General features: G+C 47.4%; 1 protein-coding gene across 1 annotated transcript; it reads left to right on the plus strand.

The window, feature by feature from the left end:
* The first annotated feature begins 20,126 nt into the window (after positions 1–20,126).
* LOC135369935 (uncharacterized) lies at positions 20,127–20,816 on the plus strand. Its single transcript, XM_064603575.1, has one exon. It carries the CDS (start codon positions 20,127–20,129, stop codon positions 20,814–20,816), a length of 690 nt encoding a protein of 229 aa, XP_064459645.1.
* Positions 20,817–21,322: the final 506 nt, after the last annotated feature.

Here is a 21,322-nt window from a genome sequence, read left to right on the forward strand (position 1 = left end):
AGTGACTTCCAGGGGTGCGGATGTACCCTAGGAATCTGTTTATGGGCAGAAGAACATTAGTCACTGTTATTATACAGGCATAGCGCTCTGTCCAGTATGATCACCGCAGAGCACATTTGCAGGAACTCACAGGCACAAAACTTTCATAATAAATATGTAGTAGCCTCAAACAGCTATTATAGATAATAACTAGGACATGGAACTCCAATAGAAGATGGTCTGGCAGTACAACACAGGTAATCTTGCCATCACTATATATTTCCCAAAATGCTGAAAATAAATCGATAGAATTACTGCAATGAACTGCTCAATTTTTCACCTCAGATATATTTTTAGCACTCTGTCTTTCATGTTTCAAAATATACATGCATCGAACCCGCAGAAGCTTGTTTGTGTAAGTAGAGTCACACATCTCATGTGCAACAGGCAGGTCTAAGTTGTATTGAGATATGACAAATCCTTACGCGTGCTCACCAGCTGTAGATTCCTTTAAAGGGAACAAAAAAAAACGTTTTGTTAGTAACAACTTCACGCTATATACCACATTTATAAAAGAAATTGGTCCCGTACCTGACGGACAACTGGCATGACCATTGCAGATGTCTTCCTCTCCTGCTCATTCCACTTCCATGAAGTCATCACCCTAACATTGTTAAAAGAAATCCATATAAATTTATGAGGATCTCATTTCATAGAAAATTAAATGAGGCTACCAGGCACCAGGCTATCAGCCTGATGGGGTGCCTAGCACCAATACAGTGTGCGATAACTGAGATTACCACTACGAGCATACAGCAGATCACAACCACATAAAAAAGTACGCAATTGCACCGAGCTGTGCACATTTTCACACACACACACACACACACACAAATACATAACAGAGTGGCCTGTCCCTAATAAGACTTGAACAAGTTCGTGTAACTCTGTCTTGAAACTGGACACAGGAAGGCCATTTCCAATCAGCTGAAAAAAATTGTTCGGAAAAGGAACGGTTTCTGCTGATTTCCGTTGTTGGTCCGTAGCAGTGGAACCTTGTAAAGTGGTACAGTGATGAATTTCTTACGTAATGGCAAGTGTTTGAGATGGCGCTAAAAATCCTGAATTTGCAAGGCAATTTTGTATAAATGTTGCAAGTGAACACTTTGTCTACTGTATTTTGCATGACTTGAAGGAGCTGAGGGGCTGGATGGATGGATGGATGGATGGATTGTAGTGGCACCCCTGGTGGGCCTCTTTGAAACGAGGGTCCAGCACATTGCACCTGTAGACATGGCTGTCGTACACCAGGCTTTCTTTTTTTTTTTATGTGCACTGCAATTTTATCGTAGTTGCCCTCTGTGGTGTTTCCCCAGATTAGACAACAACAGTACAGCTTGGGGTAAACTAAGGATTTCAACTGCGTTGGTTTAGAATCCAGAGCGCTTCTTTATTATGTGCAGTATGCTGCACATTATAAGGAAAACAAATAGAAGAAAACTTGTACCAGATCCCTGCCTTGTATTTCCAACATTTGGTTCCACATCTTGTCCAAGGAAGTCATGAACTACATTGGTGCACACTGCTGTGACACTTAAAATGTTACACCTAGATGCGGAATACACAGCTTCATTTTACGCACTGTAGATGTTGCTCACTGCAATGGCATAGCTGCATTCTGAACAACACTCGGAATTGTACAGTATATCTTTTGATTTAGTGCGTAAACTTCAATTTTCTTTAATCCTTATTTTCTTTGTTGCGTAACTGGTCTCCTAACATCTGCATGCCACAACGTAATTCTCACAAGGAGAGTAATCACTGTATAAATTATACAGAAGACACTAACCTCGTCACGTCCAGATGCAACAGTCTTGGAAGACCGATTCAAGGAAAGCACTACGGACTGCTGTAGGCGGAGGTTCTTTGTACTCAAACTGAGGGGTCCGTCTTATAGTCTGCATTCTTCAAATACGATTGGCAAAATCTGCTGCCAACCACACCTGCCGCTGCGGTTGAACGCGCAGTATCGTACGGAACTGAATGCCCGCCGAGAAATCTCGCTTTGACGACACAACCGACGCATGTCAAATGAAGTCTGTGTACCTCGATATATTGGTCGTTGTTCCAAACGATATAAATAAAGAAAACTTGGAAATACACACACCACACTAACGCTGCGAAACAGTGCGCTGGACCCCGAAAGTCGTCGTAGCACGTGGCCTCGTAGCTAGTTCTTCTTTCCATGGAAGTCGCTAATTGGATTATCGCAGTTATAAAACAGGTCGCAGATTTCGAAGTATACACTGTGGGAAACAGAACTTTCCCTGCGAATTTGTTGTCTCGTCACGCTGTCGGGAACTATCATGTGCGGGTTATCTGCTTCTCGTTATTCCCGTCACCACGCCGGTGATATGTTATCGTTATCTGTGATTGCACGTGCCGCTCTTCGAAGTGTTACTGGGCGCGAGGATTCTTTTCCTTAAAAGGGGACCACCGTAGGATTTTGGGGCACTCCGACTCCGAGCATTGGGCATTGCGGCAGTATGTTCGGTAAGGCTTTGTACGTGGTGAGGTATGTCATTAAACGTTTGATTGCATTCTTCCTTTTGAGTTGGTTGCACTTCCTTCTGGTAGCGAGTGGGTGGAACGGCCCCGGGTGTGGGACCGCCGGCTCTGGGAGCCGAGAGGCGGTCGCCACAACACATACTTTTTATTTCCAGACATCGTCACAACAGTATATCGGTGTAAAAATGTTGGTTCTTTCTGAAAGTTGCTGTTGTAGTGCTCGATCACGTGACGGCATTCTGCGCGCTGATTGCATGGGCGATTGACGTCATCCCAGTGGGATGTCCAGATGGGTTTTCTATATATGCGTACGTTTTCTTGGTTTGACGCTAGGTGTGCCAGCGTCGGCGTGAACCGCGATGTTCAAAATTCTAGTTTACGAAAACTACGAGATGTTGAAACATCCATTTTCGTATGTGAAGTTGCTTTTGTGTATTCTATCGGTGGCCACTGCGGAAAAGTCTCTCCAGCTTCTGGTCAGAGACCCTTTAATAAACGTCTATCTTGCATTTCGTAACACGTCTGCTGTTCCGTTCCTTTCTTGATCACATCTGCCCTGGCCAAATGTGGACGCCATCTGGACCGCCACTTTGTCATCGCAGGCCGTCAACGACCAGCGGAGCCATGCCGTCATCCTATTTCTGCCTGACAGTTACTTCAAGTTGTATACGAAGGTGTTGCTCGCAGAGGAATTCAAGAGTTCTGCTAGAACAAACAGACTAAGCTAGACAAATAGAGTTCTGCCATTTGTCTTAAAGCGTGTCAGGAAAACTCAGGAAAAGCACCCAGACAGCGCAGCTGGCGCTTGTATTCGAAGCCGGATCACCTCCCAGTCTGGTTGTGGAACACCATCATCGTAACCACAAGGCTACGGGAGCTAGTGTTTACGGAGTCGGCTCGGTGCTGGAACTGCTTGCCATAGTCGGGCAGGATCAGGCGGGCAACGTCAAGACTATCGCAGTGGTGATCGAGCTCCCTGGCCCGACTACATAGGGAACGATGTCGACATTTGTCTTAAAGCGTGTCAGGAAAACTCAGGGAAATACCCAGACAGCGCAGCTGGCGACTGTATTCGAATCTGGGTCACCTCCTAGTCTCGTTGTGGAACACCATCATCGTAACCACAAGGCTATGGGAGCTACTGTTTACGGCGTCGGCATCGGTGGTGGAACTGCTTGCCATAGTCGGGCACGATCAGGCGGGCAACGTCACGACTATCGCAGTGGGGATCGAGGGTCCTGGATCTACTTCACAGGGAACTGTGCCTATACAGTTGTCTTAAGGCGCCTGAGGAAAATCCAAGAAAAACAGGGCAAAACAGCAAAGCAAACCCGGCACCCGGATTCTGGTCCGGTTCACCCTGAGTCTTGGCGTGGAATGCCGTCATCGTAGCCACTTGGCCACGGGGGTTTCTTAGTTATTTATTTATTTTCCAAACGAGAAAACATTATTTAGAATTGGACAATGTTCACACTGTTCTCTGACTGCAGTGCTTGAAGGATTAGACCATCATGTCTATTCTGTTTTTCTTGCTGTGTTATCCGTTTTTCCGCTATCTGGAGCTGGTGTGTTTCACGGCAGTTTTGTAGCCGGTTGTTTGAAGACGTGATCCCCAAACAGCAACCAATGAGTGCAGGGCTTACGCTGCGGCATGCCTAGCCTCAAGAAATCTGGACGGCTTCGCTGAAGAACGCTATCCCATTTAAAACCCCAGACGGCACAGCCAGCACCGGGATTCGAACCCGGGTACCTCCCAGTCTCGACGTGATATAGCCAGCACGCTAAACACTCGCTGGTGTTATCTACCAGGTTAGACTGAAGAGGGTATGTTTTACCACTCCAGAACTGAGCCTGTTTCGTTGCTTCCTCCTTCTTCTTCTTCATCTCTTCGTTCTTCTCTACATAGCCTGCGTGACGTAGTTCGCTACATGCTCTCCAGCTTGCAGTCCATTCCTCCGAGAACGGAAAGGAACCACATTTCCAGCAGCGGCTCTTAAAATGGTTCCTTGCGGCCTCCTGTAGTACAAACCTTTGAGGATCCACCCGCCCACGTTTGACGATTTTTTTAAAACTTCGTAAGGCCCAGCGAAGACGGAATAAGAGCCGGGCAACCCTTGCCGAACAAGGATAGCATCCCCTTCTTGGATATCAGGTATATGGGGGCTAAAGCGTTTGTCGAAATTGTGTTTCATGTTTTCATTCTTTCGAGAGGATAGAGATGTAGCAAGCGAGCTGGTGGTATAGATCCATAACTTAAAAACACGAGACTAGGGGACAAAAAAACGACACACACAGACAAGGTCTCTCCTTGTCTGTGTTTGTCGTTTTTTTGTCCCCTAGTCTCGGGTTTTTAAGTTATGGTTCAGTTTTTCGTCTCTGTGTTTTTCTCGTTCTAGTGGGGTCTTGAGATGTTCTTTCAGGTGAAGCAAGCCCACTATCCCTAATTGTTCATCTGTCAGAAATGACGGGACCTCTTGCAAAGGAGCAAAATGGGGGCAACAACCGATTGCACTGGTGTGGGACCGGTTACACGGCGATAACACTTAATGTACCTTATCGCTCTTTCTGCCGAACCATTAGCGGCGGGATGGTATAGGGTGGCGTGCGGAGTGAGGTTCCCTTCCCCTCTTCCCAAACTTATAAGTGCCTACTTCGAAAAGCTGGTCCATTGTCCGGTAGGAGATCTCGGCGTCCCTCTGGAAGGTGACACTTCGTGCATCTTCACGGTGCGGTCTCGAATTGGCAGTGATACTACAAACACCACGATGTGATCGTCCTGCAATATGTTTTTCGTCCCTAAGATTTCCCTTAACTTCGTCTGGCAGGCCCGCTCAGTTTCTCGCATTTTACTGATAATTCGTAAGTTTATGTCGCGAGACAACTATTCGAACCTGGGAGGTACACGGGTTCGAATCCATGTGCCGGCTGTGCTGTCTGGGGTTTTTCCTGGGTTTTCCTCAGACGCTTTCAGACATATGTCGGCATAGTTCCCTTAGAAGTCGGCGCAGAACGCACATTCCCCCAGGGCGTCAGTCGTGACGTTGCCCACACCTGTGAGGCCCAGGTATTTCCCTACACCCCCCTGCAGTTTTGCAACACCCCCTCCACAAATTTCTGAGGTGACCCCACCCAGCTCGGCCACCAACACGTTCTAGTAGTGAGTCCGGCGCAGCGAATTACATCCTGTACTGTCAAACTTGGGCTCTAGGACCACAGTCATGCAGATGATCGCACCATGCATTTGTCCACTCTGTTTGCTAGGTATTCATTGAGCTTCGCGAGACAAGGTGCTAGTCTTTTTTCATTGTCGGTCGTGTGATTATGCATCTTAATGTTGAAATGCCGTTCACAATGAATCTGTATTATAATGTACTGTGTTACTGTATAAGTAACAACATGTACAAATAAAACCGGAAAGGTGTGCAGAGATGTCACCAGTGTGCCACGATTCTTTCCGTGTCTAAGAAAAATTCCTTAAGTGGAACCTTCAGCAAGCATATCCCCCCTTGAAAGCTCAGCACCCCCCCCCCCCCCGCAGTGAATTTCTGGGGAACTCATTGGTGAGGCCGACAACCGCGAGCCCTTTCACCACCACCACTACGACCAACTATGATCAGGAGCGACGTCACAGTGGTCGGTCTGAGGACTGGAGGTTCCGCGTGGAAGTCTAAGCAACTTGTATCCTGCCACCATGTTGCTGCCGTCCTCGGACGGATCTGAACCCACAACCCTAGTATCAGTTTGGCGACATCCTATAAAACTCCGTGCTATAAACTGATCCACGGAGGCCGCTTCCCGCACTTTACGCAAACCCGCTTCGCGTTGCTCCGAAGTCTCCCTCGCACGACGTTGTCGCTACTCCTCGGCACGCTTGTAAAGGAGATGCTTATCCCCCGACAACTGTTTGCGGTCGCGTGACATGGTTGCGATATCTGAAGGAGCCTGCTCCGGTCTGCCGTAGCTCCCCATAGACTAGGATAATTCACACAACACTGGGCACACGACCAATCAGAATGCAGCGATTGCTCCCTCGATCCTCCAATCAGAAGCCTTGCCTTCCGGCTCGCCGCTTGGCTTGGCTTGTCCCGGCTACCACTGACCTCTAGGTCTACTAGCTTTCACGCACGCCGTACAGTTATAGCCCGTCAATTCCAAAACTACTCTGAAAAGTGTTGTAATGAACACAAATTTATTTGAGTCCTTATTCTGACACAATCGCCTGACGAGCTGGGGCACATACATGCACTGAGCGTACAGAGTCCATTGGGTATCGTTTCCTGGCACACAACAACCAAGTTGCACGTCAAATATAAAAAGATGCTGCTTCATGAATCATATTTTCTTGTCACCGCGATGCGGATCTGACGACGCTCGAATGTGTTAGCCAGAATTAAAGACAACACTACAGTTTGTAATCCGACTGGCTGTTCGTAGACTGACTTGTGTCGAGAAACGGTACAACACGATCAAAGACACCATAATAACAGGATAAAGCCGCGAACGGCGAACTCACTTGCTTTTCAGCGAAAGACACCGTCGATACCCTCCGTTCAAAATTTCAAATGGAACCGCTGACAGGGTACGCAGCACACAGGCGAGGAAGCGCAAAGTGCCGTCGCGCCGTTTTCAAATTCCGGCGCTTAGCGCGTCAGACCAATGGAAAGGCAAGGATTGCTCCGTGAGCAGTAATACGCATTTTGACACAGATTCTGCGAGAGCTGTGGGGCACTGCCTTCTCTCTCCGCTATTTTTTAGGCGTGATGGAGCACGTGATATCCGAGCAGCAGCCTTTCGTTGTTACATGCCCCGCATCACAACACGGTAGGCTTCGCTCATCAATGCTATCGCATTCAAAACACCAGAACTACTTTGGTGCTCTCTGGTGTTGCTGGTATTAACCAAAGGGGGTCAAAGGGAGGAAGAGGGGGAGTTGGTGATAGTTCACGTCGCTACAATGCAGCACTCAGACGGAACGATAGGAGGTTAACATTAGGCTGCTGTTGGCAGACAACCAAAGTTGTCTGGTGCGACAGTAGGGTGATCCTGGTGTTGTCTGGTTCTCCGGATGCGCGCACTAGACCGACATGGTATTTTTGATGTCGATATCAAGAGGCCTGGTGTGGCACCAATGATGATTCTGGTGCTGTCCAGTACTGTTGTTTTTTGTTCCGCGTTAGCGCCGCGAAGTAATGGAGAGAGGAGAGCAGGAAGGGGTGGAGGACATGGGGGTTAGTATGCGTCCTGGGGCGACTTCAGGCGGAACTGTGCCGACATTCGTCTGGAAAGTTTTCGGAAAGCCCAGAGAAAACCTCAGACAGCACACCTGGTGGTAGGATTCGAACCCACCACCTCCCAGGCTTCAGTACGACCTTGGGTACCACCAACGAGCGGGGCGCCTTAAAGGGACAATGTAAGGATATTTGACATGCCTACTATTCAATTTGTTCATCTGCACTAAAGCATTCACCCTGTGAAGCATCAAGTTGAAAATCGGTCAAATAGCGAAAACATTCGACAACAACCACGGCCTTGAACGGCGGCTGCTACGACTCGCCTGCGAGTCGAATTGGCCGTGACATCATACACAGGGGATGTTGATGATCCGCGGACGGTCTTTTGTGAGCAAATTGCAAAATTTGCAAGCAAACTTTCAAACTTCGCCTTGAAATGTGTTTTAGGTGGTGGTGGTGGTGGTGAAAGGGTTCGCCGTTGTCGGCCTCACAGATGTGGGCAATGTCACGACTGACGCCCTGGGGCAATGTGCGTCCTGGGCCGACTTCTTAGGGAACTGTGCCGACATATGTCTGAAAACGTCTGAGGAAAACCCAGGAAAAACCCCAGACAGCACAGCAGGCACCGGCACCGGGATTCGAACCCGGGTACCTCCCAGGTTCGAAATATGTTTAATTTGACCTGGAGCTAACATCGTATCCACGACCTACTCTATACTAGAGACGTGGACGACTGGCAATCGCCTATGGGAGAGCCGGGTCATGGGTTAGTTACGCTAGTGGCCGCTGCGAGCACCACATAGCATTATTGGGGAGAGGGAATGACACTGTCACCCTTGCCGCCGTCTTTCGTGCTACACAGCCTGTTGCACAGTCTGTTTCGTGTGCAGCTCTTGCTGCACGCGCTATTCTCTCTCTTACTGCTTCGTCGTTGTCAACACAGCCCACCAAGCATTGCCGCGGTTTCGGCAAGTCACGTGGTAACGAATAGTGCGGGCTAGCGCCAAATCCCATAGCCAAGCGGCGATTGCCAGAACTACTACACCTGTGCTGGGAGCATTGCGGATGCCCAGGTCTCTAGTATCGTAGTAGGTCGCAATCATATCTAATCGGTGACACAGAATCGTGCCAGAACTGTAATGCAGCCGTCGATTGTCAACATTGTAACCGGAGCACGTTTTAGCCCGCCATAGACGTTTTTCTCTCTGAGCTTCTTCTTCATCGGCCTTTTGGGAGCTGCTGCGTACGGAACGGTTCCTAGACGCTGTGTGCGTCGCATAATCTCTTTCCTCCATCGCTGACAATTTGCGTTTCGCCATGTTTCTACTGATTTCGACGTCGGATATACGATATCGGTGCACCGAAACCATGCACCGACGTGGTCCCGCGGGGTGTGTGCTCAAGGTCGTCCTCAATTGGCTGAGAGGACCGGACGTTGATACGTAAGCCCGCTTCGAAGGGATGTATCCGGCAATCACGCCCCAGTATTTTTGTGTGGTAACTGCGTCCCCCGTGCACTGAATAGGTTAAAAATCGTTGTGTGCATGATAGTGAGGGATCATGAGAACCGCTTCCGGCAGAGTACTCGCAATTCCCGAAAATCATTTCATGGTCCCTTTAACCCGCTCGGCCATGCGGCTGGTGTATGGCTGGTGTGCTCACCAGACTGACGTAGTGTTGTAATGTGAGAGTGAGCCTGGTGTGGTACAATACAGACCCCAGAGTACAGGGCGTTGTTATCATGAAAACCGTAATTTATAATAATCACAGACAATCATGTGGTCATTAGCCCAACTTCTTTTTCATTGGTACAGTATATCACGCAAATAATTCGCTCGTATAGTGAACTGTGACTCCCATGTAAAGGCGTCGCCACTTCCAGCACCGTGTGTCCGAGATTTCCGACGCACGTCAGAAGAACCCCACGTGATCCAAATTATCCGCAGTCCTACCCTGCGGTACGTGCAGCATGTCGCCACACAAAGAGGCTGACTCACCTTACGTGAAACATCATGGCACCATTATTATATATTATTTAAGGCGTCCCCACACTTAATGGGGTTGGGACACTTTCGTGGATGTGGTTCATTATATCATGGACGTATTATACTGCGCGCCACAAAACTGAGGAAAAAGAATTATTCTTCTCCGTGTCGTACTGAGCGAGATAGAGCTCGGGACAAAAAGTTTACGCAACACGGCACTGGCGTAGTCCTTCATCGGAGCGGACCTCTGCTAGATATCAGGAAGAAATCGAATAAGAAACGGGTGAACGGCTATTCTATCCATCTCTCAGTATGTGTGTCCGTTTCTGTTTCCTGTTAGGATGTCGCTCCTATGGAGAAATGCGACACCTCGGTGTTCCATAAACTTTTGTCCCAAGCTGCCCAAGCCCTCGAACACACACCCGAGCAAAGCGTAGACAGCCACCGGACGCTCCCATAGAGGCAATGCTCCAGGGAAAATGGCAGGCTCCCAAACCACGTGATCTCCAGGAGCCACTCACTGCGGTCAAGATCAACAGCGCGGGAAAAAGCTTGGGTCAAGTGCGCATGCGTAGACCAACCTCCTTTCCTAACCTCCTTCCCCTTCTCTCCTCCTTTTTTCCGTCTCTTCTCGTCCCCCCCTCCCCCTAGCCTCGTCTGTTTTTCTTCCCCTCTTGCTGTAAACCAACGTACGTGTTGCCCCAAAAGTAACGTACCTGTAAAGTAATGTAACGTATGTGCTGCCCCAAAGCAGAGAAACAGAAACCGACGACGGTTCACAAAGCAAGTTTATTTGTCCTCTCGAGCTGTTTCGAAAAAGTTACAGTACATATCTTTTCACGTCTTGTAACAGGCTTCACTGGAGCTTTAGGTGCAGTGGGGGGGGGGGGGGGGGGTCGAGGTAGCTTGCCGTTGTGCCGTGAGGTGCAGTAGTAGTGCTATAGAGGAGTTAATACGCGCTCTTTAAAAGAGTAATCAGCGACTAGACATGTTTTCCTTCTACTTCATGCCACCTCGCTTGCCTTCTTCTGCTATGTACGCTGGAGGATATCTGTTATGACAGAGACTAGCTAACGAGCCAAGAATGCCCATGTTTGCGTCGATGCCAATGATGCATCGCGGAGGAGCCTTTGATTTGTACATCACCAAGGCCCGCGGATTCGCATGCGCTATATTCCCCACGCCTACCTTTATGATGTACGATGTGACAGACGCTAACCATGTCGCACTGAATCCCTCGGGGTAGCAAGCATAGCCGATGAGCATTCCGAAGCAACGTATCGATTAGTGATGACTGCTGTGTGTTCAAAAATGAAAATTCTCCGGAAATTTTGTATGGCGGCACAAAAAACTTGGTATCTCGCGTTTTCTTTTCATAAATTGTGGTAGGAGAAAAACTGAAAACGTGATGCTGTCAAGCACACGTATTCTTGTGAGAAGGGCATTTAAGAGACACCTGGGAAAGTAATAATGAACGCAAACATGTGCTTATAATTTACAATCGTCATCATCATCATCAAAATAAAGCTGTTCCTGAAAAAAGCTGTCTGTGAAAAGTCTGGGGCGTGGCGCAAGACCTCCCAGTAGATTTTGGACAGAGTTGATGTCGTCAAGTTGGCCGAGGGGTGGGGGGGGGGGGGGGAGGATACAGGTTTATTGCAAAAAAAAAACAAAGAAAGAGGGGAAAGGTTAGCCTGGCTCCAGAAGCCGACTTCCTATTCCCGCTTACAAAAAAGGAAAAATAAAAAGAAGAAAAAGAAAGAAAAAAGGAAAAGAGCGAAAGAAAAGAGGCGCAGTCACATGCTCAGCGCGAGCCCTGTGTCAGAAAGGAAGCGAGGAAGAGTTCCCTTCCGACCGAGGGGCCGAGGGGTCCAGCCACTGTCATGGAGAAGCATGATATTTGCAGACATCCCAGGTGTTTTCTTGCGAATGGCGTATCGCACGCCACCATTAAATAGCAAGTCGGCTTCTGCCTGGCTGACCTTTCCTTTTTACCTGCCTCTTTTTTTTTTGCAATAAACATATCCCCCCCCCCCAAGCAGCACACAATATTGGATCCATATTGGCTGGGCATTCACGATACGCGTCCCATGGGACCCGTTTTGCCAGGATTTCCCCCATGTTAGCTCAGACTTTGCAATATGGGCCCCGTATTTCCAAGTCTGAACCAATATGGGGGCACTCCTGGCAATATAGGCCCCATATTGCACATGTACACCACATATTGACTGAAAATGCAGAAAATGGTACGAACCCGTGTAGGTATACTTGTACCAAATGTCCAAGCAGCACGGCAAGATTGGACGTTGAAGCGTGTGAAATGTCCAATTCAATACGTCGTTACATCCAACAACATCCCGCAGATGATACACATTGTTCGAAACAGTCAACATACGTGGCAATCCCACTGTAACATGCACTGCAACTCAACACCTCAACTTTCAGTTACTGCAAAGAGCCGCCATCTTGCTTTGCGATGCCAATCGGTCGAACCGACTGAGAGCGTGGTCGTTTGAGCAAAATCACGCGTCCTACAAGTAATGCGCATGCGTGACACTCGGATCGGACGCTTTATCCGGGCTGAAATGTCGCTGGTTGCTCTAATGACAATGGAATTGCGGCAGGTCAAGTAAAAAACACAATTTTTGATACGAAGGGATGCCTTGTCTGTAACGCTAGGTGCTTCCAAGTTACTGCAGGCAGTGTGAGTTGCTGAGGCGTATGTCCGTCACCGTCACGAAACTGTTTCGCTCCTTTGTACTCTAGGAGCGGGTTGGAAATTTTTGTTTCGTACACTACGATCCCAATGAATGCCTCTGAGGGATTGGCAGTTCCGTGGGACTGTCTGTGTCCTTCAGCAAGACGAGCGTAGCACCTGTTCTTCGTTTTTAGCGCGATGCAGTGTTGTTTTTTGTAACTTGTATCAATAAGAAGACGAGCAGGAACGAAAAAGCAAAAAGAAGAGAAAAGTAATATCAGTGGTGGATATTATACCGGACAATGTTTTATTATTACACGGACTCCCCGTTGGCGTTATCACAGAAGTATTGGCGCAAAATGGGCTTGGCAATATAGGCAGCCCATATTGGACCAATATTGGTAATCCTGGCAGCCCATATGGGTCCAATATTGGACCGATATTGGCATGCTGCTTGGGAATGTGCAGTAATACTCGACCTTAATTGTCACCCCTTGCTAAAAAAAAACATCCAAATGGATAGCAGCTTTCATGTCCCAGAAAACATTTCCCACGGTCTTACTGGCAGTCGGCTGCGCTTTACCATTCTTGGGTGGCGGGAAAACCATATGTCACCACTCCATGTTGCTTCTTTTTGGTCGCTGGGGCGAAATTGTGATATCCATGCTTCATCACACGTGATAATTTATGACAAATTTTCGGCTCCTAACCTATTCCAGAGCTGTTCACAGATCGCATGTCAGCTGTCGGGTAACCCCTCTTGCACTGGCTTTGGAGATACTGTGTGCAAAGACGTATAGCTTAATGCGATAAGGTAGTGACTTTTAATATTTTTGTAAGTTAAGCTGCATAGAAAACGCAATGGCAAGAGCATATTCATACGATTTAAGAATACGAGTAATAAAGAGTTTAACAGAGGGTAAAACGAGTTTTGTGTTGCCTGTTAATTGCTCACCTGCCTCACTCCCGCTCTCGTATCCTTCGTCTTTTTCTAGAGTTTGATTTCTGTTTGGGTTTAGGTGCATGTGTAGATTAAGATTTTGTGAATTGCCGAGCTCGCTTTTTTTGCCATTTCCCGCTTTTACGTTAACACTCTCTACAAGCTGCGTGCATAGCTCGTTTAATTCATTGTCTCTTTCCTTAATGTTTAATGATGGTCTCAACACTGACGACACTGATATTCACCTCGGCCGCAATTTGTCGCAATTTGTGTTATTCGCCGTTCTCAAGGATGACGTGTTCAACAAGTGCGATATCACCGGCGCGACTGTACTTGGACGACCGTCTCCACGCGGTTCATTTGTCAACAGATCTCGTCCTTCGCCAGACTGTTGACACCATTCGTACGCCCTTAACATCGTTTGTTCCCCTATCGCTTGCTATCTTGTCAAAACCTCAGCTACTTTAACGTTGTCCTTAATAAGAAATTTCATTATGTATCTATGCTCCATAGCTAGAGAGGCATTGCTCGCCGCAATGACAGTTGCGACTGCAGTGAGGGCGCCAAATATGTCAAGCTGGGCACAGAAATCTCCAGGAGTAAGACGTTACGTCCTCTACAAGTTTTATCGTGCTACAGTTATTCATCGATTTTATTTCGCACAAAAGTCTAGGTCAACCTTGAACAACTCTTGTACCACGGAAAACACCGTGCTCAGACGAGCAGTGACATAGCCTGATCGTGACACGACATACCACGCACCTCCTTCCCACAACTGAGAATATTGGTTCCCGACATTACGGAATAATAACTAACTAAGATTGTCATTAACGATACAAGAAGTTCAATCCCTCAAGTCGTGGTGTGTGCCTCTCTGATTTACCATTACATCTGAAACACACTGCAACTTGTCTGTAATCGACTATTATTGTTTCATTCAGTACACGCTTGTATTCTGTCATTAGGAAGAGAAGCACAGCTGGCAGGGTCATACGTTGATATCTTCGTGGGTCCACAGAGGAGGTCGTAGAGGAACTCGCAACAGGCGTCCACGGGTGCTTCCAGGTTGTGTACCATCAAGAAACATCCAGTGCCTGTGAGAACAACGCATACTGTTGTTAGAAAGTCGTCACTACAGTGTTGCTGATCTTCTTGATCAGATGTATTAAATGGACGAAATTGTTTATTCCTCTCCGCGCTTTTAACATAATCCATCGAATAATCCTGGATAATGAAGGTTGTATTGCCAAACGAGAGAACCCCTCGAGTTTTCTTGAGGTTGGGTATGTCGCAGCGTAAGCCCTGCACCCATTGGATGCTGATTGCAGATCACGTGTGTTCAAGCGTGGCTACAAAACAGGCGTGGGAGAGGAATAGGGCACGCATTCACATACAGGGTGTTTCACCTAAAGTGATAAAAAATTCTAACTGGCGACGTACTCGCCTGAGGATTGTGGGACTTTCGGCAATTACCTTCTGGGAACATTTGCCGCCATTTAGGAAGGGTTTGGACAATGTTTAATTTAGGGAAATTTGAAAATTGCAAAGCGAACCTCACTTTTTTTACGGAAATATGGAGTCCTCCACGGATAACCAGACCCAACAAAAACTATGCACAGTATCGCAACAGAAATAGCAAAAAAAAAAAAGTAAAAATTCCGCTTTATCTCAGCCTGCTTGATTGTCGCAAACAAGAGCGCACGGAAGCTGAGGGGCGAGGAGGAAGTGTTCCCGCCTCTTGTTTTACCTTTCTTTCCCCCGCTTTGACCTTGATGCTGGTGACAACCGTCTTATCACAAAGGAAACAAAATAACCGTCTCATCACAAAGAAGGCAAAACAAATGAAGGAGGTGGGGAACCAGGGATACATGTTAATTTTTGGTACATGTACAGGGGAATGGATACATGTTAATTGTTGCTATACGCGGCACGTGTCTTCTCACATTTTCATTGAAAATTGGCTTTTCTTATGTCTTCCGGTGTCCGCATGGAGTGGGATTTTTCTGGTGACTGTCACCTGAAGCTCTCGAGGAATACTAGTGTCAGTCATAAATATTGATAGCTTGAGAAGCTTTTATGACAGAAACGGCATAGGCCTTCAATACTCAAAATTAAGTCCCGTACGTTCGTTGGTTTCTTGCCAAATTAACGTTGAGCCAAATTTTGGATCCGAGCGCGACACCCCACCTTGGGCAAAGAACTGCAGCTTCCACTTTACTTCTGTTACGGAACCACCTGCCATGAAGACAGTGAACCATGAACCAGAAAGGGTGCTTATCACAAAGGGCGAGGTCTGGGGGGAGGGGATATGTCTACTAAGAAAAAAGAAAGGAAAGGTCAGTCAGACGGAGGTCGGCTTGCTATTCCAGAAAAGAAAAGGAAAAGAGGAACAGGAAAGATATATGCTGAGTGAGGCATTTCTTAAGAGGGGATACCAGCTCCCTCGGCCCCATGTATTTTGTATGGGACAAACTTTGCACTTTCTTTCGGTAAATAATGAACCGATTTTCACCAGACTGGTCTTGTTCGATACCATTCGGAAATGCGCTTTGTCGCTCCAGGAAAAAAATTATTGGTTTTCTCATTCACAGGTTCCTGGGTGTTATCCTGGACCGCAACCTCTCGTGGAGAAGGCACATTGACTTCATCATCTCAAAGGCTCAGCGCTTGGGGAATGTGATTCGCCACTTTGCCGGTGTGCGCTGGGGCTGCACTGAGCTGGATCTTCTTGTGCTCCACAAAACTCTGGTTCGCGGCTCCCTGCTATACAGCTTGCCCGTATTGCACGGTATATCAGCCACGTCTGAACACAAGCTTCGGTATTCACTGGCACGCAGCGTGCGGACGTGCCTTGGTGTCCCGTGCAACGCTGAGACGCGGATGGTGATCGCCGACGCCGGAGAAATACCTATCGATGTCCTCCGCCGAAGAGAAACCAACCGACACTACTTACGGTTACCTGCTCATCACCAGCGCCATCCTCTGGTTCAAAAGCTACGTAGGCGGAAGAAGAGTAAACTCTCGCTATGTGTTACAGCAGCATCTGGAAACATCCCTGGCTTTACTGTTGCCCCGACCGCCCCTTCAGTGGCACCATGGACACTGCCGAGCCCATCCCTCTCGACACCCATCCCTGACCTCTTGGGGTAGAAGAGCCCGATCCCCGTTCTGGTTCTCAAGCAATCTGTTTTAGAAATGATGGATACAAAGTACAGAGGCCGCACGGCTGTGTTCACAGATGGTTCGTCTACGTCGGATGGCTCCTCCGCTGCCTTTGTCATACCGGAAGAGTCACTATCATGTGGGTTTCGCCTGTCACATCGCACTTCGTCGACCTCTGCGGAGCTGTATGCCATCTTGGTATCTCTAAAGTCTGTCTCCAACTACCCTCCTCGCTCCTGGGTGATACGCACTGACTCAAAATCAGCCCTGCAATGTGTAGGAAGCATAGGCATCCGCGGCTCGTTCGCCCCAGTAGTAGTTAGTATCCTGACGGCGCTCAAGGTTCTCGGCGAACAGGGACACCGAGTGACCCTACAGTGGGTCCCCGGCCACACCTCAGGGCAATGGCATTCAGGGCAACGAAGAGACAGATTTGGCGGCTGCTGCGGCCCACCGGCCGTATCTCCAGAGCCATGACCATTATCCTCTCCAACGGAGATAGGCGCTTCTACTTGTCTGCATTGGTGTCACCCTTGGCCCGCCAGCAATGGCTCTATGACATCACTCAATGGTCGCTCCTCCATGCAGTGGACCCGTCATTATCATTTAGGACGCCAGGTGGCTTCCCTCGTAGCTTTACGACACTCCTGCGGCCTCTACGACTCAACGTCGCCTTCACCCCTATGTTCCGGGTTAAGCTGGGTTACAGTAACACGGCGCTGTGCCTAGCTTGCCACACCCCAGCTACGATCCTCCATATCATCGAGGACTGTGGCCGGTACACGTGTTAACGCCGGGTGCTTCGACGCCAACTTCAACTCTTTGACCATAGACCATTCAGCTTGTCCAAAGTACTTGGCCCGTGGAGCTCCCCTGCGCATCAGTGCCGTGCTCTTCGCTCCCTGTTTGCTTTCATGCAAGACACTGGACTCCTCGAAGAGCTCTAAACAGAACTCCGACAGTCTGTCGTCGCTTCACTTTCATCATAATTCATCCTCTCATATTAACCACTGTGAAGTGGGGTAGGGTCTTGTGGCTACCACGGAGAAACATCCCATGTCATCATCACTTCTTCATTTATTCTTGTTGTTGGTTTTCTCAATTAATTTTTCTAAACACTTTACTGAAGTACAAAAAATTACAGAAATTTGATACTCAAGCTTTGAAACGCTCTTAAAAAAAAAAAAGCTAAAAGACTTATGCAGGAATTTTCCTGGCGTGGCAAAATAGAAATCTTTCTAGAGCATCTTAATACCAGGATCATCCGCATTCTGTCATTATCTTCATTATCTGTTCTCCCGATATATGATAAAATATCCGGCGGATGTTTTTCGGTGTTTTTCTATTAAAATCGAAAACGCGGAACCCTAGCTATAGATGAGAAAAGAATGCCTCCGCCACACAGCAGCGTAAATCCAACACCCTATTCTTGATTCCCTTTCCTGCCAGGTTCCCTTCTCCCTGTTGAATTGGAAGGCCTTGAAACAGCCTTTTTGGGAGACTAGGTAAGGGGACGACAAAATGGTCTGTTGTTTGAGATAGTGCGTGTGTCGTGCTCTCCGAGTCTGTTCACTGCCTTGGGTTTTGCCCCCTGCCTTGGGTTCCCGCGGCCTTGTGTTTTCCCGACCTGATCGGTATGACAATGCACGCTTTCTGGCAGGCAGGCCTGCGGCCGTGGTGTATCAGCCTTACTTGTTTTCTGTCTACAGTGGCCACTAATTTTTCGGTGAAGTGACCCTGGATCCTAAGTTTATATGCATACGAGTGTTTAACTGCACTGAATATGAAAATCGGCACTGCTTTTGTTATCAGTTGCTCCGGTGCCAGGGTCTAGGAAAAAATGTTGCGCGAAGAAATGGCCCAGAAACAAATGGTCCCGACTGAAAAGGCGGAAAAAATGTTCCCATCCCAGTCGCGCGCGGGAAACTACCACGGCGAACTGAGACTAACCTGAACATATAAATAACCTAATTAACCTAATAATAAACTAACCAACATGCTGAGCTCCCTTTCCACTCCTTATATCACAAGCAAGAGAAACTCCGGACGCGGGACCATTTTTCCGCCCTTGCCGTCCGGGACAATCCGCCACTTTCAAAAAAACCTATTGCGCATTCGTCATCCTCTCCTTCTCCTTGCTACCCGCGGGGTCTCGAAGTGGTTGGAAGCAAGCGCGATTGCTGTGCAGCCATGCCGGTGAATTGCGTGTCATTTGGCTGCAAACACTACTACGTTAAGGGCAAAGCGTTGCGATTTTTCCGATTTCCTTGCAAACGGTTATATCCTGAGATACGGGAAGCGTGGATTCGCGCACTAAAGAGTCTAGGTAAAGACGGAAAGCGTTGGGAGCCGACGCAATATTCAAGGCTATGCAGTGCACACTTCGTGGCAGGTTAGAAAGTTATAGCACATTTTCATTATGTAATTATGTGCTATTTTTATGACTCAGTCACTCATTGCTGCATATTTGCGTTTCCTAGGCGAGCCCAGCAACGACAGAAATCACGTCGATTATGTGCCGACAGTTTTCACCTATCGCAAACAAAGCAGTAAATCCGTTCTGGACAGATACGAACGGCTCAGTAGGAGGTTGACGGTGAAAGGTACGGCGTTTGAAAAACACCGCATTCCTTATGTGCGTTTTCGTTACTTTATAGGCTGTATTTGATTTCAGGTCAAAGCACAACAAAACGTGACCATCAAATGAGTCAGCTCTACGGCGTGGATGCGGAGTGAGTTATAAATATCGATATAGTATACACGCGATTGTGTGAGTGCGGGGAAACACGCTGAAAATCCTTATATTTCACTTGTCTTGCCTGTTTTCTGACCAAGGAAATCAACTAGCCAAGGCATCAAGACACCATCAGACTTCGTGACGTCCGCTGAGCAGACACAAGAGGCTGTGCAACCTCGCTCAGGTCGGTGTTTACAGATTCCCATATCAAATCACTAATACAGCAAAGCTGAATAATATTACATGTGAATATATGCTCTATAAGGGGATGACATTGTGTATCCACACTGTACAGATCACTGTGAGGATACCAGCACAGTTGAAGTAGAAGACGCAGTATGTTCTGCAGTGAATCCGGGTTAGTGCACACGATCACTTATGTGTCAAATTCTTGCAATTTCAACTGTTGCACTATATCATCGTTTACTATTCAGACCTCAGCAGCGGAGACGCAAACAACGACAAAAGTGTGCAGTCACTACATCCTGGCGACCATGAGGAAGCCTGTTCCCTAAAAGTGGCACGCCTACAACAGAAAGTGATGGCACTCACAGCCAGGACCACGTATATTCAAGCTGAACTGAATGATGCAAAATCTCGCTTTCTGAGTTTGTCGCTAATCCAGAACAGTGTTGAGTGCCGCTATTATACGGGACTTCCAAATTTTGGAGTCTTTCAAGCCCTCTTTGACCTGATTTCGCCCCGTGCCTCGGTGATGACGTACTGGTGCAGCTCAGAGAAGAAACAAGATGAAAGGCGGGGAAGGACTAGAGATAGACATCTAATGGAAGAATTCTTCATGGTGCTCGTAAGGCTAAAAAATGGTATGCCTGGGAAGAAGATAGCACGAAACCTTGAGATATCGGAGGGTAACTTCAGCAAAGTATTCACGACTTGGATAAATTTTCTTTGTCGTGAATTAAAAGATATCACGAAACTTCTTACAGTTAGGCAAATACAGACACACTTTCCGAAAGCATTCCACAAATTTCCAAACACAAGGTTGGTGTTAGACGCAACAGAAGTGCGAATCCAGAGACCATCCTCCCTAAATGCTCAGAGGCAGACATTCTCAAATTATAAGCACTACAATACGTACAAAGTAGTAGTAGGCTGTACGCCAGATGGATATATAAGCTTTGTGTCGCGCCTTTGGGGCGGGTCTGTATCGGATGTTGACATTGTTCAGAGCAGTGGAGTGCTTGATTCCCTTGAACCTGGTGATGCAATAATGGTTGACAAGGGATTTAATTTCCCTTGTGTGCCTTCAGGAATAGACATATACATTCCTCCTTTTAGGGAGAAAGGCCAAGCTCAAATGCCCTGCAGTGCCGTTCTCAGCACAAGAGAAGTTGCATGTGCAAGAGTACATGGTGAACGAGTAATCAGACGAGTTAAGGAGTTTCACATCTTAGATGGTGCCTTTCCCATTAGCATGGTTGATATTGCCGAGCAAATATTTCATGTCTGTTGCTACCTCAGTAATTTTAGATTGCCCCTCATTAACGAAATATGAACGGGCAGCGAGTGTGTCATTTTTCTAAGCTTGCTGCATGAGGTATGTTTTTCAATGTAATGTGGGACCTGAACATTCCTCCCCCCTCTGTTCTCTCATTTTTAGTTGCCATGAGCTTTGTTATATCAGACATGTTGCATGCTAAAGGTATGACATATGGAGCATTGTGCTCTGATCAATCATCTAATGTCGAAGCAAGATATAGCTTTTGTGTTTTTTTTATTCATTCTTGTATCATTTATTTTGTGCAAACTGTTCTGAATGTTATTTCGACTGGGAACGTTTAGACAGAATGTATGTATATTTCATTTAAAAATAGGCCGTGATGTGTTTGCAGAGCTGTGTATTTGTGTAACGTTGTAAATAATTGTACTCGTATAGCATTGTATAATTGTAAGTGGGCAGGCCCTCTGATAAGTAGAGAAAGCTTGTAATGGAAGAACAGTCATGAGTACAACTTTCTGGAGGAAAATATAAGTCATGCTTAACTTTATATACAAATGACA

Source organism: Ornithodoros turicata, chromosome 1 (assembly GCF_037126465.1).
Source record: "Ornithodoros turicata isolate Travis chromosome 1, ASM3712646v1, whole genome shotgun sequence".
NCBI classification, from domain to species: Eukaryota; Metazoa; Arthropoda; class Arachnida; order Ixodida; family Argasidae; genus Ornithodoros; species Ornithodoros turicata.